Genomic DNA, 25,907 nt, shown 5'->3' with positions numbered 1-25,907 from the left:
TTCTGTGCTCTCCGTGCTGCACAGATAATGAGCCATTCTGCTGGGGAATGCTCCTCCCTTATTGTCACGTAGTTTCCTCTGATTGGTCCATCTTACGTTGCCTAGTGTTGCCTGGGAACGGTGTTGTGATGGTCCTTTGTGTTTCAGAATGTTGAGGGTGTTTTTTTCTGATTGGTCCGTCATGCGAGGGCGGGGCAGAGAGACATGGTCAGTGTTGTGGCTTCACCACCATGAATCCATGAACCCTTCAGTGAGTGACTGAGTGACTTCAGAACGTTGTCTTCAGAACGTTGAGGGTGAGTTTTATTATAGTAGATAGGTCCACCTCCATAAAGTGGGAATGTTTTAATAACATAAACAAATAGTAGTGCACTTTAGTAAATCTAGGCCAAATTGACTTGGAATCTGATACAAGTGAAGAAAAAAAAAAGGAACTATCTGGAGAGACCAGAGTTCCAGTTGTAAAGATGAACTGACCATCAGTATGACAAACAGGACTTTATTGCAGGGTCGCCGAGGGGGGGGGGGGGCAGGAGGGGCAAAATTCTCTTGGGCCTGGCTTCCAAGGGGGGCCATGCACCAGGGTCTCTCTCTCCTGCTCCTGACGGGACCCGGGTGATCACATCTGAGGAGCAGGAGAGAAAAAATTCTGGCACTGGGCTCCCCTTGGATGGGTGGTAACAGACATAGGGTTTCAGTGCCTCTTTTTTGGCTGGCGGGGGTCCCCAATCCCTGCCAGAAGAAGCAGCCTTCCTCCTGCACTGTTCTTCGCTCCGCCGCATTGCTTGCCCTGTGACTGCTTTTCCCTTTACATTCCACTCTTAGCATACAAGGTTGCAGTTTAATATCTGTAAATTCATGATATCTTCACCTGAGCAGAAATGGGAGAGGCAGAACCACCTGAATCACCTCCATTTAATCCCACCTGCTGACCCCACCTCAATTTCCCTTCTAGCCCCACCAAAGATGGTCCTGCATCTGAATACCAGCAACATTCTTTCTAGAAAAAAAAAAAAGCAGAGGTAATAATGATTTGAATTTTAAGTCTGCCTTCCCTGTTTATGTGAATAAATGGAAAGTAGTAGCAAATATCATTTAGGGCTCCTTTTACTGTGGTGCACTAATGGATTTAACATGTGTTAAGTGCCATGCAGTCCATTTTATTCCTATGGGCTTCTTAGCATTGAGTGTGCGCTAATCAGCATGAGCTAAATCCATTAACGCACTTTAGAAAAAGAAGCCCTTAATGTTGTATAGGATAGTTGTATACCGTTTGTATGTTAGCAGAGTTTGTCCATCAGTTTGCCTCAGATTTATATAGCAGGTCTCTTAATCTTTTTTTTTTTTTTAAGAAACAATACAAGACTTATGACTTACAGGGGCACAACAGCAATAAATATTTTCCACAAGCAAGCCAGCATGCAGCCTACTGCTTCTGCTCAGTGATGCGGCTATGAAAAGTGACATAACAGGTCCTCTTCTAAACAGCAATCAGTCCACAGTCGCTGCATTTGTCATAGCTGGCACCCATGCCCTCGTCTCCTACTCTGTTATCTTGACAGCTTCATCCTCTCCTTTTAATAAAAGTAGTCTCGACAAGAAAAATTATGATGGCCAGTCGTATGAACTGAAGGAGGAGGGAGGAAGGAGCCAAGATGAAAAGCAGGCCCACAGGAAAAAGTAGGAATTTTGTTAAAAGCTGTTCTCTAGAATGGTCCACGACTGAAGAGAGAGGAGGAACCAATTCTCTCCTTTTTGGGGCCCGGAGACAACAGAAGCTCACCTAACTGGTGTACTATCACAAGATGAACAGTAGATGAGCCATCTCACTGTTTTATCTCATGGGCTAGATTTATCAAATTGCACTACCATGCTACTTTTCACTAACATTGCTAATGCACGTGATTAGTACAGATGTTTTACTGCACAGAATGGGGACTGCAGTAAATACCATGTTAATGTGGGTCAGTGCACAGTAATGCATTAGCACCTTTTAGTAAATCTACCTACACAGCACACCAATTTATCCTTAAATGTGGTATGGACCTGGAAGGGAACACGAGTCAAACTATCCTGTCCTCCCACTAGAAACTGATGTATCCCCAGATACATACTGGCCAGAAATATATGAAGCAGCTGAGGCCAATATATGTAATCTAATTTAATAATTTGCTCCTTCAACGTTCAAATGTGTCTCACTGGGATCGTAACCATCTCCTGACGTCACGAACGCAGTGAGAAACATTAGAACGTTGCAGGAGCCCGCCCCTGCAGCCATGCCCCCCCCTGAGGTCGCTGCCGCTCACCCCTCCAACCCCCCAAGGTCCCCACCGCTCCCCCCTTCCACACCCCATCCCGAGGTCGTCGCAGCTGCTTCCCCCTCTCCGTCCACCCAGCCACTTTCTCTCCAGGCCCACCCAACAGATCTGCCAAGTCTCCAGCAACACAGGCAACAGCAGCTCTGATTTCTGGCTTCAGCAGCAGTGGACGCTACAAAAACACCATCAGCTGTTTTTATGAAGCAAGCCTGGCACTGCAGGCAGTCATCAGGATTGGCTGTTGGCTTTGCAGCCCCTCCTCTCGCCTCTCATGTCACTGCCCCTGGAGGACGACCCCGGAGGAGCACAGTGATGTGAGAGGAGGGACTGCAGAGCCAACAGCCAATCCTGATGGCTGCCTGCGGTGCCGTGCTTGCTTCGTAAAAACAGCTGATGGTGTTTTTGTATCGGACGCTGCTGCTGAAGCAGCAGTAGCCAGAAATCGAAGCTGGTGCGCCTGTGTCGCTAGAGACTTGGCAGGTCTGTTGGGTGGGTGGGTGGCTGGGTGGACGGAGAGGGGGAGCAGTGGCTGCAGCAACATCGGGGGGGGGGGGGGTTGGAGGAGAGCGGTGGCTACCCTGAGGGGGTGGAGGGGTGAGCGGCGGGCGACATGGGGGGCGTGGCAGCAGGGGCGAGGATAGAGGAGAATCGGTGGGTGGCTGGAGAGGGGGGCAGGGGAGAGAGGAGAATCGTTGGGTGGCTGGAGGGGGGGCAGGGGAGAGAGGAGAATCGCTGGGTGGCTGGAGGGGGACGGGGAGAGAGGAGAATCGCTGGACGGGGGGGGGGGGGTAGGGGACAGAGGAGAATCGCTGAGTGGCTGGAGGGGGGACAGGGGACAGAGCAGACAGTCTCATTCTCTCTCTTTCACACACACACACACACATTCACTCTCTCTCTCTCACACACAGTATCAAACATACACACTCCAAGCAAAATCTTGCTAGCGCCCGTTTCATTTGTCAAAAACGGGCCTTTTTTACTAGTGCCTAAATAATTCAGATTTGCAGCATTTGTATTGTATTGTATACTTCTATTCTGCCTTTAACACAGTTAACAAAGTGGATTACAATAACAGAACTTCTATATTCAGAAGGAAGTTATGTACAATTATATAATCTATACAACACAAACTACAAAGCATTCAAAATATCAATTGAAAACTATAGATTCTGCTCTGAAAACTAACAAGTCTTCAAAGATTTCCTAAATAAAAAACAAACTAATTTGATGAAGACTGACAGGAATACTATTCCAAAATCTGATACTTTGAAAATCTATAGATCATTCACTAATAAGTTTACGACTTAGGGACTCTTATCTAGCTGTTCCTGGTGCGTTAATGCCAACAAAGCCCAGCCTCTTTTGAATGGGCTTTGTCTGCATTGCTGCAAGGGAACCACTAGTACGGCTTGATAAAAAAAGTTCTTACTTTTTTCAAAGATGGAAAATCTAGCGTTAATTGTTGCCTGCTTCTTGAATGAAATTTAGCACTCGAAATGATCAAAGACTAACAGTATCTGAACATTGTCCCCCTACAGTATCTAAACTTGGACACATTACAAATATATCTGCATAGCTTAGGGGAAAAAAATTAGTGCCTCTAAATGCTTTCCAAGAGAACTTAGAAAAATACTGAATAATTGTGGCAATAAGGACAACCCCTGCAGGACCCCACAACTTGACAACCAAGTAGAAGAGCATTGCCTATACTTAAGGACTGTATATTGTCCTATATTTCAAAACCCTGAAAACCACTTTAAAACTGACCCTACAATGCCCATCTCACTCAATCTAGATGAACAGCAGAGAATGAGAATCAATAATCCATCAAGAACTGTGAGAGAGAGAGAGAGCCTGGCTAGCAATTCAAGCAATCGGACCAACCCCCCCCCCCCCCCCAATTCTATATATGGTCCTCAAAAAATAGTTCACAATTATTGGCGCTAATTGGCAACAATTAGAATTTATGAAGGCATCTTCCTATTCAGGATTCCATAATGATGTGTGTGTAAATTTTCCACGCAGATCCAAAAAGGGAACACGACCATGGTTGAGGCATGGGCAGATCATGGGCGTTCCTAGAATTTCCACGCCTAATTTAGAGGCAAGGATTTACACCAGGTTTCATTTGGTGTAAATCCTCATGCCCAAAACTGGGTGCAGATCCCAGCTCTAAGCGCCATTCTATAAACAACGCACAACATAGAGCGCCATTTATAGAATAGTGCTTAGTGCTCATTTTTTTTCAGAGCCCAAATTTGGGTGCCATTTACAGACTCTAGTCCCAAATGTCTAAACCACTCGTGAAAGTTCATAAAAGGGACAAAATATCAAACTTTGAGGTGAATAAAATTCTGCTGTTTACCTTTTCATCTGCTCTTTGTCCATTTAAGAGTAAACCCCATCTAGATTGCTATTATTCCTGAATGCTCACTCAGATATTTTAATTTGGATCCCAGAAACTCCTGAGCCCCTTACCATATTGCCCCACCCTACTATGGAGAGAAATTAGCCCTAATATACTCCGACCACTAAACATATCTTGCCTGTGACTCCTTTTTCTATGATAACATCATGCAGCAGACAGCCTTTGCTCTTCTTTACATAATATGACCCAGAGGAGTCAGTGAGCAGTGGAATTTGAGACTCCCCAGCACCCTCAAAGTCACTTCCCCTTAAAGAGGGTTGATGGCTTGCCCCAACTTTGGGCTTCTTATTTTCAGACAACAATGACCATATCTAGGTGTAAGTGGATACAAACCCAGAATACATCTTACTCTTCTGTCCACGTACCTCACTTAACACAGAAACATAGAAAATGAAGGCAGATAAAGACCATATGGCCCATCCAGTCTGTCCATCCATACCAACTACTATACCTTCCTCTCCCTTAGAGATTCTAGTGCTTGTCCCATGTTTTCTTGAATTCAGATACAGTATTTGTCTCTACCACTTCCACTGGGAGGCTGTTCTAGCATCTGCCACTCTTTCCTTAAGTATTTCCTTAGGTTACTCCTGAGTCTGTCCCCTTTCACATTCATCCTATGCCCCCTCATTCCAGAGCTTCCTGCCAACTGAAAGAGACTTGCCTCCTGTGTATTTATGCCACAGAGGTATTTAAATATTTCTATCATATCTCCCCGCTTCTGCCTTTCTTCCAAAGTATACATATTAAGATCTTTAAGTCTGTCCCCATATTCTTATGACAAAGACCACTGACCACTTTAGCAGCCATCTTCTGCACTGACTCCACCTTGTTTAAATCTTTTGGAAGCTGTGGTCTCACCAGAGATTTATACAGAGATAATATCATTTCATTTTTTCTGATGGTCATTACTCTCCCTACACACTCAGATTCCTTTTAAGAACATAAGAACTATGAATTGCCATACTGAGTTGGAATACAGGTCCATCAAACCCAGTATCCTTTTTCCAACAGTGAACAAACCAGGTCACAAGTCCCTGGCAAGATTCCCATAATTAAACAGTTTCCATGCTACTCATCCCCAGGAATAAGTAGTGGATTTTAAACAGCTCTACCTAAATAATGGTCTATGGACTTTTTCTCCAGGAATTCGTCCAAACCTTTTTTATACCCTGCTATGCTAACTGCATTTACTGCCAATGAGTTCTAGAGCATAAATATGCAATGCATGAAAAAAATATTTCTGAGAGAAGAGAACATTTCACTGTGCTTTGGTAACAAAGTTTGGAGTTTAAAAGAGGAATTGTAGGTTATTGATAAAGACAGAATTAAAAAAAAAAAAGTAAACTTCATCAACTAGTCTTCACACCCTTTTTCCAATAGTTGGATTTTCTGTTCTTTAGTTGCTAGAGAGGTAACTTGAACTTTCTACCACAGCATTAACAGATAGCCTCTAGAAGGCACATCTCTTTATTTATAGTCAATTATTCTAATTAGGATAACAAAAAGGAGAGTTTTCATTAGAGTTTTAATACCTCCTCCTCCCAGCTGATCGCTATTCAAGCTGATCGCTATTCAAGCTGATCGCTATTCAATCTCGCTGCTAGAGAGTGGTTCCCATCGCTGTTTTCATCACTACCCGCTGTTACCGTCGATCTCCCTAGGACGGGGGTGTAGATGTCGTGCTCCAGCAACAGCATTAAGGCCGCAATTTAACGGTCTCCCGCAAGTTCAAGCGAAGTGGCCTTCCTTCAAATCTGCCGTCGATATTGAATGCTGTTGCCGCTTTTCACTGCTCCGGAAGAGGTGGAGCCCCGTCTCATCTGCCTAAACTAAACTACCTAAAACGCTTGGTGAAGGAGGAGTCCGTCTTCGCGCTGTCAAGGAAGGAGAAGGAGCCTCATCCTACAACTAATCAGCTGTTCTGCGCATCTCCCTTCCTCCTGTTCCTGTTTGCCCTAAGTGTGGGTCTGTGGAGAGTAACCTGGGCTCTATTTACTCTGCTCGGAGGTGGCTGGGAGGCGTTTGTTGCACTCACTGTGGGGAGACCAATTAGATCTGAATTAGATCGGTACTTTACAACTTAAAGTAAAAACAGCAAATAAGAAACATATTATCTATCCTGCAACTACTCTGCTCTCTGTATCTCATTTTAATACTTATTCAAAGGAGTGAGAAATGCTTATTATACTGCCACTGTGAGACCTTGGAGGCGAAACTATGTATTTATTAAATGGATTTAATACAACTAGCTTCCCAAAGTTGTGTTATGACTAGGATTTCATAAACAAATGTCCTGTCCCCTGTGCCTCCTTCCCATGTAGGTTAACTCTCATGGTAGCTCAACTTTCAGCATTTACTCAGCTAGTTGCAGTGCTTCACAGTTCGCCCTAAGTGCAGGACTGGACTGACTTATTACGCTAACCTGCAACCTGTGGTTTCCCCTGTGGATTTAATTTCAACCTTCTAGCATATCAGCTGTCCCTCTCATCTCAATTGCTGGATTACAGTCTTCGTCCATCTCACCTCCTGCTACCCCCTGGAATAATCATGTTCTCATCTTCTACAATCCAAATTCTCTACCTGTCAGCCCTGTTGCACTCTGCCCTAACTGCTACTGAACCCTCTTACGCTCACATTCCCATCATCTCTGGTCAGAGGAGACTCTCACCCCGCATGCCATCTCGTAATTCGTCACAATTTGCCCAACTAGCTACCTCTGTTGCTCCTAAGCCCCACCCTCGCAAGCAATATCATCACACTCTGGTTCCCATTGTGCATGCGAATCAAGCGCAATTCCAATCATTTCATGTGGGCTATATAAATGCGAGATCTGTAGTGAGTAATCCCGAACTAATATCCGACTGGATTTCCTCAGATGCTCTAGACATGTTGTTCATCACGGAAACCTGGATAAGAACACCTAAAGACCCCATTGTGCTGGATCTCTGCCCAGCAGGCTACAAGATCATCCACTGGGACAGATTAGACAAGCGAGGGGGCGGGTTGGCGCTCATCTACCGCTCTCACCTCATAGTAGATGCAAGTTCGGTTTTGATCTCCTCGTCGCTGGAAGTTGCTGCTGTCAAGGTTCATCATCCCTCCCTTCATGGCCAGCTGGCCTGTGTGCTGTTTTACAGGCCACCAGTTACCTGGTCAAGCAGTCATTCTGCGCTTCTGGATTTCATCTCTAATATCTGCATGAACAACTCGAATATACTTTTCTTGGGTGATCTCAACCTTCATTTGGATAATCCCACATCCCCAGAAGTATCCCAATTCCTGGATTTTCTCCACCTTTGTGACCTCGAATGTCCTATCTCTGGTCCAACTCACTGTAAGGGTCACTCACTTGACCTCCTCTCATTTAAATTTTTAGACGATCAGAACTTTTCTGTTCATGATATTAGCTGGCTGGAAACGGCTTGGTCGGATCACTTTAAATTACAGTTCACACTACGCTGGCAAACCTCAGGCCCCCTCCGGCCTCGTCATTCTCACCAACATTACACCAGAGGGGTCATTGACCCCAGCTTGTTCTGGAGGTCTCTTTATAGTCATGGCTCGGATCTGCAACCATCCTCGCCCACTTATCTCACTGACTGGGATCACACTTGTAACGCAGTGCTGAATATAATTGCACCCCTGCGTCACAAATCCTCGCACATTCGTAGATTATCACCCTGGTTCTCAATAGACCTGAGAGCTTTGAAACGTGAGGTACGACGTATGGAAAGAACCTGGCGAAAAGGTAAATCTGATCAGGCTCGGGAGGCCTGGAAAAGTAGTCACCGCAAATATAAACATGCCATCCGATTTGCAAAGCGCACCTACTTTTCATCTAAGATGCAGGTGGCTGGCCGGGACATCCGACAGATATATCAACTACTAAACACCTTTCTAGATACTCGCAAGCTAGAACGCTCCAGTGTTGATCCTCCCTCAGCTACACAACTTGGATCTTACTTCAAGGAAAAAATTCTTACCCTGCGGTCTTCAACCGTCAGCTGTCTCTCTGACGTGGAGGACTTTCTGGCATCCTTGGACGTGCCTTCGGGTGCTTGCCCCGCTGACCGCTTTTGGACCAAATTCAATCGTCTGGTACCCGATAACGTGACTGCTGCTCTACGTAAATTCATAAATAAATGCTGCAAATTAGATGTATGTCCGACTCATCTCCTAAAAGTCGCACCAAATTGTTACATTGTAGAACTGACTTGTTACCTTAACAATATGTTAAGCGCAGGTTTTTTCCCGCCAGGTCATGGAAACATCCTTCTCACTCCAATCCCAAAAAATTCAAAGATCAAGCCAGATGTCATCTCTAACTATCGCCCAGTGGCTTCGATACCTCTAGTTATCAAGCTGATGGAGAGCCTGGTCAATGTTCAGCTCAACGAATTTCTAACTAATTTTGATATCCTCCATCATTCGCAATCAGGTTTTCGAGCTCATTACAGCACGGAGACTGTCCTGGTTACCCTCTTATCCAACTTTCGACAAGAACTATCTGTTGGACGAAAGATTCTCCTGCTACAATTTGACATGTCTAGTGCTTTTGACATGGTGGATCATGAACTCCTGCTCCATCTACTGGATACTTTTGGTATAGGAGGACCAGTTTTGCATTGGTTCAAGGGTTTCTTGACCTCAAGGTCCTATCAGGTCATGGTGAATTCCCACACCTCTGAACCGTGGAATGCTTCTTGTGGGGTCCCTCAGGGCTCTCCCCTCTCACCTACCCTATTCAATATAATGATGATGCCTCTAGCCACAGCACTTGCAAATCTGGACCTCAACCCTTTCATCTATGCGGATGATATTACAGTCTACATCCCTTTTCAATCCACAGTATCAGAAGTTGCTAACCTCATAGATGCCTGCTTCTCCACTTTAGAACAATGGGCCAGGGTGTTTCGCTTCAGGCTAAACAGGGAAAAAACTCATTGCCTCATCCTCTCGTCCAAGCACGCACATGTAACAGACACAATGCTTCCAATTCTGGGCTCTGCCCTCCCGATTGACAACAGCCTGAGACTTTTGGGAGTGCACCTGGATTCACATCTCCAGCTGGTTGATCATGTACACTTGGTCTCCAAAAAAATGTTCCAGGCCATGTGGAGGCTTCGACGTATCAGATACCTCCTTCCCAGAGACTTGTTCCGTACCCTTGTCCACTGGCTTGTCCTATCCCACCTGGACTATTGTAGTGGTATTTATGTGGGTTGCCAGGCCTCCTTACTGAAAACTTTCCAAACGGCTCAGAACACCGCGGCGAGGCTCATCCTAAACGAGCGGCGTTTTGCACACGCTGACCCCCTATGCTTTAAACTTCATTGGCTACCTGTACAGGAGCGCATTGCTTTTAAGATCTGCTCCCTAACACATAAAATCATCTATGGGGATGCCCCGGAATACATGTTCCCCTTGATTGACCTTCCGCCTAGAAATGCCAACCCTGCTGCTCGGTCCTATCTTCACCTCCATTTCCCGAATTGTAAGGGAGTCAAGTATAAGAAAATCTTCGCCTCGTCTTTCCGTTACTGGAGTCCCAAATACTGGAACACGTTACCTCGCCACCTTAAAACTCAAGTGGACCATGCCCTTTTTAAGAAGTTGTTAAAGACATTCCTCTTTGCTAAGACTTATCCCTCAATTTACCATGTTGATTAAAACATCCCTTGTCCCTTACCCTACTTAGTTCACTTTGTTAGTTTCTTCCCCCATGTTTACTTCTCTATGCTTGCCTAAGCTGTTAAGTTTGTACTCTTATGTAATTCTCTGTAAGCCACATTGCGCCTGCATGTGTGGGAAAATGTGGGATATAAGTAACAAATAAATAAATAAATAAATAAATTACATTTAATTAGTTTCTGAGAAGCAAACTCTAAATAAATTACACAATATACCACATAATCTTAAGGCTCTTTATATTAATCTAATACCCTTTTACCTTAAGAAGTTTTAATTAAACAACTCTATAATACTAAGATGCAGACAGCAGTCCAGCAGTGAGAGGGGTGCTATCTAGTCTTTTGCATTGTCACATGTATGATTATTACCCACTTGGTGAGAGGTTATATGTGTGCTCGATGCAAAGAGCTCCTAGCTCTCAGAGAATGAGTCTGTTCTCTTGAGGCTAGACTAGTAGTCTTGAAGGAGCCGAGGGAGACAGACAGGTACATAGAGGAGACCTTCAGGGATGTTGTGCTGCCTTGGAGGAGGGAGGTCTCCTAAAAGGAGAACATCACCCTGGAGAAGTTGGAAGTAATCCTTTAATCCTGTAGCCAGGCCCAGCCCACCAAGGAATGCAATATCCTCTCTCATCGAGGATGTGTCTTCAGGAGCTTCTGCCCAGGAGGGAAGGGTTAGGACAGCTGTTAAAGTTGGTGATTCGATTATTAGGCATGTAGATAGCTGGGAGGCTGGTGGACATGAGGATTGCCTGGTCACTTACCTGCCTGGTACGAAGGTGGTGGACCTCATGCATCACCTAGATAGGATTTTAGATAGTGCTGGGGAGGCCGGCTGTCTTGGTACATGTGAGTATCAATGACATAGGAAAATGTGGGAGAGGTTCTGGAAGCCAAATTTAGATTCCTAGGTAGAAAGCAGAAATCCAGATCCTCTAGGGTAGCATTTTCAGAAATACTCTCTGTTCCATATGCAGAACCCAAGAGACAGGCAGAGCTCTGAAGTCTCAATCGGTGGTGATCTTTGGTCAGCTGCCACCCGGGGGTGGATCGCCGATGCGCATCCCCCCCCCCCACTGGGTGCAGCAGCGTCCATTCCCCCCCCCCCCCACCGGGTGCATTCTTACCTGCTGGGAGCAGCTGTGTGGCTATCAGTTCCACTGGTTCCATGCTCCCTCTGCCCCGGAACAGGAAGTAACCTGTTCCAGGGCAGAGGGAGCAGGGAACCAGCGGAGCCGGCAGCCTCGCGGCTGCTTTCTGCACCCCTCCAGCGGTGTGCACCAGGGGTGGTACGCCACTGGTCTCAATGCGTGGTTGAGACGCTGGTGCAGGGACGAGGGATTTAGATTTCTTAGGAACTGGACAATATTCTGGGGAAGGGGGAGCCTGTTCCGAAAGGATGGGTTCCACCTTAACTGGGATGGAATCAGGCTGCTGGCACTAACTTTTTAAAAGGAGATAGAGCTGCTTTTAAATTAAAATTGGGAGGAGGGAGGGGAAGCCAACAGTCGCCCAGGAGCACATGGTTTGGTGTGGAGTTGAAACAGAATCTTTAGGGAACCCTGATAGAGAGGTTTCAATAATGGTGAAAGAAAGCCAGAAGTGTTTAATGGGAGAACAGAGTAAAGGATGCAAATTATCCCCATTAACTTCAAAGCAGCCTGCAGACACAAGGAAAAAAGACCATTTGAAGTGTCTATATAGAAATGCTAGAAGTCTTAAAAATAAGACAGAAGAATTGAAGTATATAGTACTAAACGAAGAGATAGATACAATAGGCATTTCAGAGACCTGGTGGAAGGAGGACAATTAATGGGATACTGTGTTATCATAGAGTGGATCAAATTGGGGGGTGGGGTGGGGTTGTGCTATATATTAAAGAGGGAATTGAGTCAAACAAATTAAACATTCAACATGAAACAGATAGCAGCGTGAAATCTTTAAGGATAAAATTCCAGGTGTGAAGGGAAGGAGTATACTGGTAGGGTTGTACTACCGTCCACCAGGACAGAATGAACAGATATATGAACAATGTTACAGAAATTAGGAAAGCTGGCAAATTGGGAAACGTTATAACAATGGGTGATTTCAATTATCCTAATATTGACTGGATAAATGTTATATCAGGGAGTGCTAGGGAGGTAAAATTTCCAGATGTAATAAAGGACTGCTTCTTGGAGCAACTGATCGAGGAACCAATGAGAGGGGGAGCTATTTAGGATCTAATCCTTAGTGGAATGTGGGAGGTAATGGTGTTGGATTCACAAGGAAACAGTAATCATAATATGATCAAATTTGAGCTAATATCTGGAGTGAAGTCACTAAAGAAATCTACTGTAGCAGCTTTTAATTTTCGAAAAGGCGACTGACAAAATGAAGAAAATGGTTAAAGGATTGGCCAGAAGGGTTAGGACTTTAAATCAGATGTGGATGTTGTTTAAAAATACCATTGTGTAAGCCCAGACTAGATTATCTATGGCGAGGCCCCGGGATACATGACAGATCTCATCGATCTACCAATCAGAAATACAACCTGATCAACACGAACATATGTAAACCTTCACTACTCAAGCTGCAAAGAACTCAAATACAAATCGACTTATGCATCCAGCTTTTCCTACATAAGCACACAACTTTGGAACGCACTACCAAAAGCCGTGAAAACAACGTATAACCACCTAAACTTCCGGAAATCACTAAAAACTTACCTGTTCAAAAAGGCATACCCTACCAACCCTACTTAAATACCTGAACCCAGCAACACGACGAAACCAAAGAACGTAATGGACATAACGTAACTTTTCCTCTATATGATTCCCTAATATGTTTATTTGTTCCACATGAACCCTATTCTACCATAACATCACTGTGTAACTGTTTATACCGAATTGGTGAACGCACCTACGGTACTATTGTTAGCCACACTGAGCCTGCAAATAGGTGGGAAAATGTGGGATACAAATGTAATTAATAAATAAATAAATAAATAAATAAATAAATAAATAAATAAATGTATTACACTTATTAACAAAGGTGGAAAAAAGAGCAAACAGCCAGACAGCATGGTTAAAAGGTGAGGTGAAAGAGGCTATTAACGCCAAAAGAATGTTCTTCAAAAAAATGGAAAAGAATCTGAATGAAGACAATAAGAAGCAACATAAGCACTGTAAATCCAGATGCAAAGCATGGATAAAGAAGGCTAAAAAAAGGATATGAAGAAAAACTTGCCATAGAGACGAAAACTCATAGTAATACATTTTTCAGGTATATCAGAAGCAGGAAGCCTGCGAGGGAATCTGTGGGGCCATTAGATCAGGAAGAAGCAAAAGGAGCACTCAGGGAGGACAAGGCCATAGCGGAGAGATTGAATGAATTCTTTGCTTTGGTCTTTACGGAAGAAGATGTAAGAGATCTACTGGAAATGATTTTTAGGGGTGACAATGCGGAGGAACTGAAAGAAATCTCGGTGAACTTGGAAGATGTACTCTGCCAAATTGACAAGTTAAAGAGTGATAAATCACCTGGACCAGATGGTATACACCCCAGGGTATTGAAAAAAATCAAACATGAAATTGCTGATCTGCTGCTAGTGATCTGTAACCTGTTGGTAAAATTGTCCATAGACTGGAGGGTGGCAAATGCGATGCCAATTTTTAAAAAGGGTTCCGGGGTGATCTGGGAACTTACAGACCGGTAAGCCAGACTTCAGTGCTGGGCAAAATAGTGGAAACTATTACAAAGAATAAAATTATGGAACATGTAGACAAACATGGTTTAATGGGACAGAGTCAACATGGAATCAGCCAACAGAGCTCTGATTTATTTCTTTGAAGGTGTGAATAAACATGTCAATAAAGGTGAGCCAGTTGATGTGGTATATCTTGATTTTCAGAAAGCTTTTGACAAAGTACCTGAGAAAGTCCTGAGAAAATTAAGGAGTCATGGGATAGGAGGCAATGTCTTGTGGGTTACTGACAGAAAACAGAGGGTAGGGTTAAATGGCCATTTTTCTCAATGGAGGAGGGTGAATATAGTCCTGCAGGGATCTGTACTGGGACCGGTGCTACTTAACATATTTATAAATGATCTGCAAATCACAATGACGAGAGAGGTGATTAAATTTGCAGATGAAACAAAACTATTCAAAGTTGCCAAAATGCATTCAGATTGTGAAAAATTGCAGGCAGACCTTAGGAAACTGGAAGACTGAGCATCCAAATGGCAAATGAAATGATGTACATTTGGAAGAATAATCCAAATCATGGTTAACTGATGGTAGGGTCCACTTTGAGGCATATTTTCAAAGCAGTTTGGGAGGCTAAGTTCCATAGGTTTCTATGGAACTTTGGGAGGCTAAGTGCTTTGAAAATGAGCCTCTTTATGAGTCAGCACTCAAGAAAAAGAACTAGGTGTCATTGTAGACAATACGCTGAAATCTTCTGCCAAGTGTGTAGCGGCAGCTAAAAAAAGCAAACAGGATGCTAGGAATTATTAGCAAAGGGATGCAAAGTAAGACCAAAAATATTAAAAATATGCCTCTGTAGCGCTCCATGATGCGACCTTACCTTGAGTACTGTGTTCAATTCTGGTTGCCAACAGAATTAGAAAATGTTCAAAGATGAGCGACCAAAATGATACAGGGGATGGAACTGCTTCTGTATGAGGAAAGGCTAAAGAGGTTAGGGCTCTTCAGCTTGGAAAAGAGAAGGCTGAAGGGGGATATGATTGAGTTCTACAAAATACTGAGTGGTGTGGAGTGGGTGGAGGTGAATCGATTTTTCACTCATTCAAAAAGTACAAAGACCAGGGCACTCTCAATGGTCTATATTTTTCTTTGTGCATACTACATATGTATGACACACTTATGTGTTTTTTAGACTACTACTGTGACCCCTGAGACAGGCGTTTTGTGACACTGAAACACGGACCGTGTCAGGTCCTTTTGTCCAAGCAACAAATAAAGCATCTTTTAAACACGATCTCCAGCGTTGGATTCATCCTTTGGTCAGCCTCTACTCTTGTTTGACTGTAGTTTGTTACATCATTTATGGTGACTGAATTGTTTTTTGGTATTGGTGCTAGGATAATAGAGCCTTTATTATCAGGGAAAATGCCGTGGAATAGTAGGAAGGAGATATGCTGCTGAAGCAGATTAATGAATATATTAGGAATTTCCTTCACAAGGTAACTAGAACAAGGGTCTAGTATACATTGTGAGGTTCAGTATTTTAGGAGGTAATGTTTTACTGTGTCATGGATTGGTAGTAGGAAGGAAGACCAGATTCTGTTAGTGGCTATTCCTGTATGTTTATCTTACTGTTTTTCGTAAATATCTTGATGGCTGATTTTCAATTTCAGTACTCATTCTCTGATTTTAACTATTTTTTGTTTGAAAAAAGTAGCCAGTTGCTCTACTGTTGGGGGAACTCAGTGGTTGTGGTTATTTCTTTTGTGGATAATAGGCTTTTTATCAGATTAAAAAGTTTACTGCTATTAAGGAAATTACCACTGATTATTTTGTTATAGTATTGAGTTTTTGCAATTTTGATCTAATTTCTATATGTTCTGATGACAATTTTCCAAGTTAATTTGTTTTCGTTGTCTTTAGCCCATTTTCTTTCCAGTTTTCTACATTTCCTTTTCAAAAGAAGGATAGATTGATTAAACCAAGGTGAAATTTTCTGGGATGGTTTAGATGTAGATTTGAGGGGAGCTACGTTATTTAAGACATTTTCACATAGGTCATCCCATTTAATCATGAAGTTATTGTCTGTGTGTTCAAGAAATTAGACCAGAAGGCTGTGGTATTTATTTTTCCTCTAGTTTTGTAAGGAGTCGCAGAACTTTTATTTTTGATTTTGTATTCCCCCCCCCCCCCCCCCCACCAATAGAGGGAGAACTCGAGCTTACTATGATCTGACCAGGGAGTTTGAGTCCAAATATGGTTACTTAGATGAAAATTGTTGTTGTTTGCAAATTTATAGGCCAATAGGTCAAGTAAGTGACCTTTATTGTGAGAGGTATGGCTGAATGGTTGTGTGAGTTGCCGGTAGTTTAAAAACTCAAGTAAATTTTTTGTATTACTGTCTGATTACCCACATGTGAGAATATTATGCCTACTGTCCTTGGAGAATTTCATTTTTCAGTTCTTTCAGTACTCTGTGGTGTATATCATCTGGTCTAGGCGATTTTCTACTCTTTTGTATGTCTGTTTGGCCTATTACATCTTCCAGGTTTACTGAGATTTATTTCAATTTCTTCAAATCACCACCATTAAATACCATTTCAAACATGGATAGCTCCCGTATATCTTCCTCAGTACAGACTAGAGAATTCATTTTGTGTTTCTGATAAAGCCTTGTCCCTGGAGTGCTCCTTTTACTTTGTGATGATTTAATGGTCTCACTGACTCCTTCATTGGCTTCCTGTTTCTAATACACCTGAAAAAGTTTTTATTATAAGTTTTTGCCTCTACAAGCAGCTTTCTTTTAAGTTCAATTTTTGCCTTACCAAAGTTTTACATCTAACCTGCCAGTGATTATGCAGTGTTCTTTATTCAAATCCTTTTTTTGAAAAAATATTGTTTTAGCTACAGTAGCCTCTTTCACCTTACCTTTTAAGCATGCCAGCTGTTTTTTGGTCTTCCTTCTGCCTTTAGCTTTAGTTGGATGCTATGCCTAAGTTCACCTTATTTATTGACTGCTCTTAATTGAATAAAGTAATTTTATGCTTCACCTGCTTGGAATGTATTTTGTTTTCTTTACATGATATCATATGTCTCATATGTATTCAGGGGCCTATTTACGAACCTGTGCTATTAATAGCCAATGTTCAGGTGCATTAAGTGCAAAATCTCTGTGTTAAGTGTTCCCAGCATTTTAGGGAAGGCAGCCATACAGAGTTGTAATCACTAATGCACATAATGAAAAAGGTGTGAGCAAAAAAATCTAAATAAATAATGACATGGCTAGCATTATGGAATAGGGTTAGCTACACCTCTGGAGCTTCAGCTAAGTGAATCATTTTATCTGCCCTGTTAGCCGTTAACACATAGTAATGACCTCCATATAAACTGAAAGGCACAGACTTTGTCCATACCACGTCCCTTAACAGGATTTCCTGTGTTAGGTGTTTAAATAGCACTATGCCGCTAACACACATTAAAAACTATGTAAACGTCTAGGATGGGGAGGGGGGGGAATGTTTGAATCCAAAACTATACAAAAAATTTTGAAGTTCTGTTATGATGATTATTGAAGGTTGAAACTGTTGAATATTGCAGTATTGAAAATATTAGCAGACTATTTGTAATAGCAATGGAACAGTACTTTTTCTCCCTGTGCTGCTTGTGCAATGTATCTCAAGTTCTGTTTTGTTGGATAATAAAGACTTCTTACAAATAAAAAAAAAATTATGTAAATGTCTAATGCAGCTTAGTAAATAAGCGACTTAACTTCATGATTAAAACGTCCAGTTGATTACCTGCATCCCACCCGCACAGTTTAACTGGGATGTGCCAAAACAATTATTGAATTAGCACTACTCTAGTCTGGGTCATAATCAGACCTTTTATATATTTACAGCACAACTTTTCAGTTGTGAGAAAAACTCCTCTTACTATATCAATCAAAGACATTACCTGGTGAATAGGAGACAGCAAATAATTCATCTCCAAAGGATTTGTGTTTGATTTCTTTCATGAACTTGCCAGTTTCAGAACTAAAGCACTGAATTCGTCCATTTTCTCTGTCAGCCACACAGAGCTGATTGAGTTCTGGAACCAGGGTCAGACTGTGAGGGATACGGAATTGTTTCGCTACTCCTGATGAAGACCCTGTAAAGAAAAATATTGCGTATTTATTGTGACCCTACTTGCAAGTTTTTGATCTCCTTCACAATGCTTGCAATTCTAACCTTACATCTTTAATATGAAAGATATGAAATGTGCTTTGTTAAGAGAAATTTAAAGCTTGGTCCAGGTCAGAGTTGCCAAATAATATTTTGTGAGTTTATCAAATGATAGCATATTAAAAAGTATGGGAAGAACAAAATGGAATGCTGTAACTACTTTGCCAAAAAATAGAGAGGAATAGATTAGTGGTTATAACATGGGCATTCAGTGAGGTAAGGGTTCAAAACCCACTACCACTCCTTGTGAACTTGAGTAAGTCACTCTAACATTCCACTGCCTTAGATACAAACTTAGATTGTAATCCCTCTGGGGACAGGGAAATATCTACTGTATCTGAATATGACTTGCCTTGTGCTACCAATGAACAGGTGTGAGCTAAATCCATAGGTAAATCAAAAGTCAAATACATACTCAGGTCCTTTTACAAAGCTGCAGTAAAAGAGCCCTGTGCTAGCGAAGGGGGCAGTTTTTGGTGCATGTGGAGGCTCTATTTATCGCAGTAGGGCAGTTTTTGGCGCACCCCAAGGCCCTTTTTATTGCAGCGGGTAAAAATGGCTGAAAATAGCCATGGCCATGTAGTAAGATTGCTCTTACCACATGGCCATGCGAGGGAGAGCATTTACTGCCACCTACTGAGGTGGAGGTAAGGGCTCCTATGCTAACCCAGCGGTAACCTGGTAGCACGCGACGCTGCCTAATTACCACCGGGTTAGTGTCACACTAAAAAAATACGGCCCGATTTTCCCTAGTGCGGGAAATGGCACGTGCTGGAGCTGGAACTACCACCGGCACCCGTGTTGGGCTGACGGTAGCGCCCCATTAGCATGCAGTAAGCCTGCGTTGGGCTTACTGCTGCTTTGAAAAAAGGGCCCCTCAGTGAATTGATCAGCTTTGTGTTGTTTGTGAAGGTAGTAAAAGCCAAAGCTCTGTTCCCACACATGATCCTTAGATACTGCATCAGATGTGAGATCAGGAATGCTTCATGGTATAATATCAAGAATGGGCAGTCTACAACTGGAATACATGGTTTTTACCTACTGTCATTTCCTCTGTTTTTGACAAATGAATGGGGAATCTGTTTTGCTGTTTCCAGCGGTTGTAACCAGTCCTTAAAGGGAGATCAATGGATTATAAGACACTCTGTGGTGAAATTAAATCTTGGGTATCTGACCTTCCAATAACAACTTAATTAATGATCACTAAAGCATTCTGTATGATCAGTATCTCACTGTACTTTTAAATAGCCAAGGAATTCAATTTCAGTTCAGTATCAATCTAAGTAAATTCAGAAAAATGTAGTATTAGTAAGTGGCTCTAAATTCCTATACTACATAAAACTCAACATACACATTTTAATGATCAGATCAAATCAAATCAATTCTTGTATACCGCTAATATCACCTTTTCCAGGGTTCAGTGCAGTGTACATTCTAGGTGATGCAGAAACCTTTTGTATAGTTTCCCTCAGAATATATGTTCCAAGTTTGAAAACTATGATGTCAAATATGTAAATGGGATATAAAAAAAATTTCAGCAGTATGGCCAATCCTCAAACAGGGGTGGGCTGTTTGTCCAGGCCAAGCTAGGCCAGACACTACAAATCATTGTGAAATGTGACTAAAGGAAAACAGTATTTTATACTATGGCAATTAGAAAAAAGGCAGTATGAAACAATATCATTAGGAATAGAAATAATGGAAGTGCATGCTAAGTGCTGCCAGGAACTCCAATACTGAAAACTTGAATTGGAAATTAAATTGGCTAAGAAGAAATTATGTCTTACCTGATAATTTCCTTTCATTTAGTCCTACTGGACCAGTCCAAAACAAGTGAGTTAGATCCACTGAACAGTGGACAGAAACAGAGAAATAAAGTAGTTCTGTATGATTCGCCCCTTAAGGGCACCGTGTAGTCATACAATGCCCAGTATTTCAAATGACCAAGCAATGGTGTTCATGCTCACACTTCCGATCAAATGTTCTACTCATTCATTATCTTTGTCAAGATAATGAATGAGTAGAACGTCTATTTTTTCTCTCTTCTCTGGTTTTAGTTGACAATAGATGCAGAACAGTACTAGACAACATAGCACTACTCCAAACCAGAACCTCACATATGAAAAATTCAATACCATGGTTTAATGAAGAATTGAAAGAATTAAAAACACAAATCAGAAGATTAGAAAGAGCATGGAGCAAGAAAAAAGACGAACACACACTCAAAGACTGGAAACAGCTACAAAGAAAATACAAATATTCTATCAGACAAACGAACAGAACGTACTACAAAACCAAAATAAGACCAAACTACAAGGGCACACACAAACTCTTCTCACTCGTAAACCATCTCCTAAATACTACACCGGTTACCTCTAACAATATAGACACCCCCATCTGCAACAAATCTTGCAAACTACTTCAATGATAAAATTATAAAGCTCCGACTCATGATACCTACCAACATCACAGAGTACACACGCATCCTTGAATGTCTAGACCCAAAACCTGGGGAATGCCCAGCAGATTGATCTTGGATCAACTTCGACAAGATAGCGCCAGATGAACACTCACAATGGATCGGAAAATACGCCAAATCACAATGCAAACTAGACATTTGCCCTTCCAGCCTAATAAAGTCCGCCCCCAAACAATTCAAAAAAGATCTTACGAATCATGTAAACCACAGGCTTCAAAATGGCCTCTTTCCAAAGGAGAAAGGAAACATCTTACTTACTCCGCTCCCAAAAGATGCTAAGAAAAGCACAATGGACCTAACCAACTATCGCCCAGTAGCATCTATTCCGCTCATAACCAAACTCATGGAGGGCATAGTGACGAAACAACTCACTGAATACCTAAACAATCCTCCATGAATCTCTATCAGGTTTTCGGTCAAATCACAGTACCGAAACTGTACTAGTATCCGCAATGAACTCATTCAAACAAGCAATTGCAACTGGTAACAATATACTCCTCTTACAATTCGACATGTCCAGCGCCTTCGACATGGTTAATAATGGAATACTATTACATATACTAGAATACTTCAGAGTTGGAGGTACAGTGCTTAAATGGTTCAAAGGATTCCTGACCACAAGATCATACCAAGTAACAACTAACGCGGACATATCACCCCCATGGATACCTGAATGTGGAGTTCCTCAAGGATCCCCCCCTCTCACCAACTCTCTTCAACCTAATGATGATACCTTTAGCCAAACTTCTAGCCAATCACAACCTCAACCCCTACATATACACAGACGATGTCACGATCTATATCCCGTTTAAACATGATTTAAACGAAATTACCAACAAGATCAACCAAAGCTTCCAAATCATGCACTCCTGGGCGGATGCATTCCAGTTAAAACTCAACGCAGAAAAAACACAATGCCTTGTACTCACCTCACAACACAACACAAACAAGTACTCCACCATAACCACACCATACTATTCTCTTCCCGTTGCACAAAATTTGAAAATTCTTGGAGTTACCATTGATCGAAACCTCACACTCAATGCTCACGTGAAGAATACGACTTCAGTAATATTTCACTTTCCTCTTTTGAAGTAATGGCTATATTCTCTACATTTTATTTTGTTAAATGTGAGTTTTCTTCAGTTTAGGAATTCTCTAACTTGTAATAAACCTTAATATCCTAAAATATTCTCTCTCTCTCTGTCCCTTTAATTCTCTTTAAATTCTAACACAAAACACAGAATAAAAATTTAACTCATAATTCATCTCTCTATATTTTAGTCTCCCTATGCTACATGCACAGCTACCCCAGTGAAGGATGTCAAAGTTCTATAACTCCACCCTATTCCCCACACAGAAAAGGTAAAATTATGTATAATCATACCTGATAATTTTCTTTCCATTAATCATAGCTGATCAATCCATAGACTGGTGGGTTGTGTTCATCTACCAGCAGGTGGAGATAGAGAGCAAACTTTTGCCTCCCTATATGTGGTCATGTGCTGCCGGAAACTCCTCAGTATGTCGATATCAAAGCTCCATCCGCAGGACTCAGCACTTAGAGAATTACACCCACGAAGGGACACTCTGCCCAGCTCACCACCGCCGAAACGGGGGAGGGGAATTAACCCAGCTCATCCCCACACAAGTGGGGGAGGGGAATCCGTCCAGCTCATCCCCGCGGAGCGGGGGAGGGACACCACACCCGCCGATGCGGGGGGATCTGGCTTATCCTGCAACCGCAACCGCGGGAGGAGCTGACTGACCCTAACACCGCCGAAGCGGGAGAGGTACAAAGCTGCCCTACAGCCGCACGAAGCGGGAGGGAGTGCCGGCAGAATTTATGTCTCAATCCAGCCCCGTATAACGGAGGGGAGAGGAATGCAGCAGCTCACTGTAACACAAACTCGTCTCAACTCTTGAAGAATCCAAGTGAAAGAAGAACTTGAACACGAAGTCCTCCTGAAGTAACTGAAGGCTAACCTTGAACCTAAAATTCAACCAGAATATAAACAGTACAGATATCTGGGAGGGGCTATGGATTGATCAGCTATGATTAATGGAAAGAAAATTATCAGGTATGATTATACATAATTTTACCTTCCATATCATCAAGCTGATCAATCCATAGACTGGTGGGATGTACCGAAGCAGTACTCACCCAGGGCGGGACATAGAAATCCCTGACCTCAACACTGAAGCTCCAAACCGGGCCTCCGCCCGTGCAGCCACAGTCAAACGGTAATGCTTGGAGAATGTATGAGCCGAAGCCCAAGTTGCCGCCTTGCATATCTCTTCCAAGGAGACGGATCCGCCCTCTGCCATCGAGGCCGCCTGAGCTCTCGTGGAGTGAGCCTTCAGCTGGATAGGCGGCACCTTCCCCGCGGCCACATAAGCCGCTGCAATGGCTTCCTTGACCCATCTTGCCACTGTAGGCTTAGCAGCCTGCAGACCCTTACGAGGACCTGCAAACAGGACAAACAGATGATCCGATTTCCGGAAATCATTGGTCACTTCCAAGTATCTGATGATGACTCGTCTCACATCCAGATATTTAAGAGCAGAGTACTCCTCTGGGTAGTCCTCCCTACGAAAGGAAGGGAGACAGAGCTGCTGATTCACATGGAAGCGAGAACCAATCTTGGGCAGGAAGGAAGGCACTGTGCGAATAGTCACTCCTGCCTCAGTGAACTGCAGAAAAGGCTCTCGACATGAGAGCGCCTGGAGCTCGGAAACTCTTCTGGCTGAAGTGATAGCCACCAAAAAGACTGCTTTCAACGTCAGGTCTTTCAGAGATGCCCTCGACAAGGGTTCCAAAGGCGGCTTCTGCAATGCTCTTAGCACCAGGTTGAGATTCCACGCAGGCACCACTGAGTGCAGAGGAGGGCGCAGGTGATTAACTCCCTTGAGAAAGCACACCACATCTGGCTGCGAAGCCAGGGAAACACCCTACAGGCGGCCCCTGAAGCAAGCCAGAGCCGCTACCTGGACTTTAAGGGAACTGAGCGACAGGCCTTTCTCCAGACCTTCTTGCAGGAACGCCAACACTGAAGAAATTGGAGCAGTGAAGGGAGAAAGTGAGCCTGCTTCACACCATGCTGCAAAGATACGCCAAACCCTGGCGTAAGCAGTAGAAGTAGAGCGCTTCCTCGCTCTCAGCATAGTGGCGATGACCTTGTCTGAGAAGCCCTTCTTCCTCAGACGCTGCCGCTCAATAGCCAGGCCGTAAGACCAAAGGGAGAGGGATCCTCCATCACCACGGGACCCTGATGTAACAGGCCCTGCTCCACTGACAGCCGCAGAGGATCGTCGACTGAGAGCCTGAACAAGTCCGCATACCAGGGACGTCTGGGCCAATCCGGACCCACCAGGATTACCCTGCCGGGATGCTTTGCCACCCGGTCTAGCACCCTGCCCAACATGGGCCAGGGCGGAAACACATAGAGGAGCTCTTGTGTCGGCCACTGTTGGAGAAGAGCATCTACTCCCAGGGATCGAGGGTCCCGTCCTCTGCTGAAAAAGCGCGGCACTTGGCCATTGGCCGATGACGCCATCAGATCTAGGCTCGGCTGGCCCCAGCGCTTCGTGATGTCCAAGAACGCCTGAGCAGATAGTTGCCACTCTCCGGGCTCCAAGGTATGGCGACTGAGAAAGTCCGCCTTGACATTCATGACTCCGGCAATGTGGGCCGCTGAAAGCTGCTCCAGGTTCGCTTCCGCCCACTGGCAAAGACTCATAGCCTCCTTGGCTAGAGGGGCGCTCTTGGTACCTCCCTGGCGGTTGATATAGGCCACAGCCGTGGCATTGTCCGACAGGACCCGTACAGGCTTCAACACCAGTACCGGGATGAACTCCAATAACACCAACCGAATGGCTCTGAGTTCCAGGAGGTTGATAGACCACTTGCCTCTGCAGGAGACTAGAGCCCCTGCGCTGTCCTTCCCAAGCAGTGGGCTCCCCAGCCCATTAAAGAGGCGTCTGTCGTGACGACAATCCACTCCGGGGTCACCAGAGGCAATCCTGCAGACAACTTGTCTGTCTGCGTCCACCAGCTCAGCGCCTTGCGCACTGCTGGGTCCATGGGAAGGCGCACAGCATAATCCTCCGACATCGGAGTCCAGCGCAGCAGCAGAGATAGCTGTAGTGGTCTCATATGAGCCCTGGCCCAGGGCACTACTTCCATCGTGGCCGTCATAGAGCCCAACAGCTGCACGTAGTCCCAAGCCCGAATAGGAGAGGCTACTAGGAACTAGTCCACCTGAGCCTGAAGCTTGACAATCCGATTGTCTGGCAGGAACACTCTGCCCACTTGGGTGTCGAATCGAACTTCCAGATACACCAGGGACTGAGTCGGGCGCAGCTGGCTCTTCTTCCAGTTGATGATCCATCCCAGGGAGCTCAAAAGAGCAATTACCCGGTCCATAGCTTTGCCGCACTCTGCATAAGAGGGGGCTCGGATCAACCAGTCGTCCAGATAAGGATGGACTTGTACTCCTTCCTTTAGCAGGAAGGCCGCTATGACCCCCATTACTTTGGAAAAGGTCCGCGGAGCAGTAGCCAACCCGAAAGGGAGGGCTCTGAACTGGAAGTGTCGTCTCAGGACTGTAAAACGCAGAAAGCGTTGGAGAGGAGGCCAGATGGGAATATGCAGGTACGCTTCCTTGATGTCCAAGGAAGCCAAGAACTCTCCTGCCTTCACTGCCGCTATAACAGAGCGGAGAGTCTCCATGCGAAAGTGCCTCACTTTCCAGGCCCGATTGACCCCTTTGAGGTCGAGGATAGGCTGGACAGAACCTCCTTTCTTTGGAACCACAAAGTAAATGGAGTAACGTCCCTTGCCAATCTGATTTTTTGGCACCGGAACGACCGCACCCCGGCGGATCAGGTTGTCCAAGGTCTGCTGCACTATCACAGCTTGACCGGAGACTTGCAGGGAGAGAGTACAAACCCGTCTCTTAAGGGTTGGCAGAACTCTACCTTGTAGCCGTCTCTGATGACTTCCAGCACCCACGCGTCTGAAGTTATAGTGGTCCACTCGCCCAGAAACGAGGACAGCCGTCCTCCAATCTGCACTGGGGCGT

General features: G+C 44.0%; 1 protein-coding gene across 4 annotated transcripts in view; it reads right to left on the bottom strand.

Moving 5' to 3' along the window:
- PAM (peptidylglycine alpha-amidating monooxygenase) overlaps positions 1–25,907 on the bottom strand; it is a 553,254-nt gene that overhangs the window by 35,484 nt on the left and 491,863 nt on the right. For all 4 annotated transcript variants that reach the window (XM_030193423.1, XM_030193421.1, XM_030193424.1 and 1 more), the window contains one exon: positions 18,076–18,270. In XM_030193423.1, the coding sequence (XP_030049283.1) occupies positions 18,076–18,270 (195 nt within the window). The remainder of the gene's footprint in view (positions 1–18,075; positions 18,271–25,907) is intronic.

Source organism: Microcaecilia unicolor, chromosome 2, assembly GCF_901765095.1.
Source record: "Microcaecilia unicolor chromosome 2, aMicUni1.1, whole genome shotgun sequence".
Lineage (NCBI taxonomy): Eukaryota > Metazoa > Chordata > Amphibia > Gymnophiona > Siphonopidae > Microcaecilia > Microcaecilia unicolor.
This window is presented reverse-complemented; position numbering and strand designations above follow the sequence as displayed.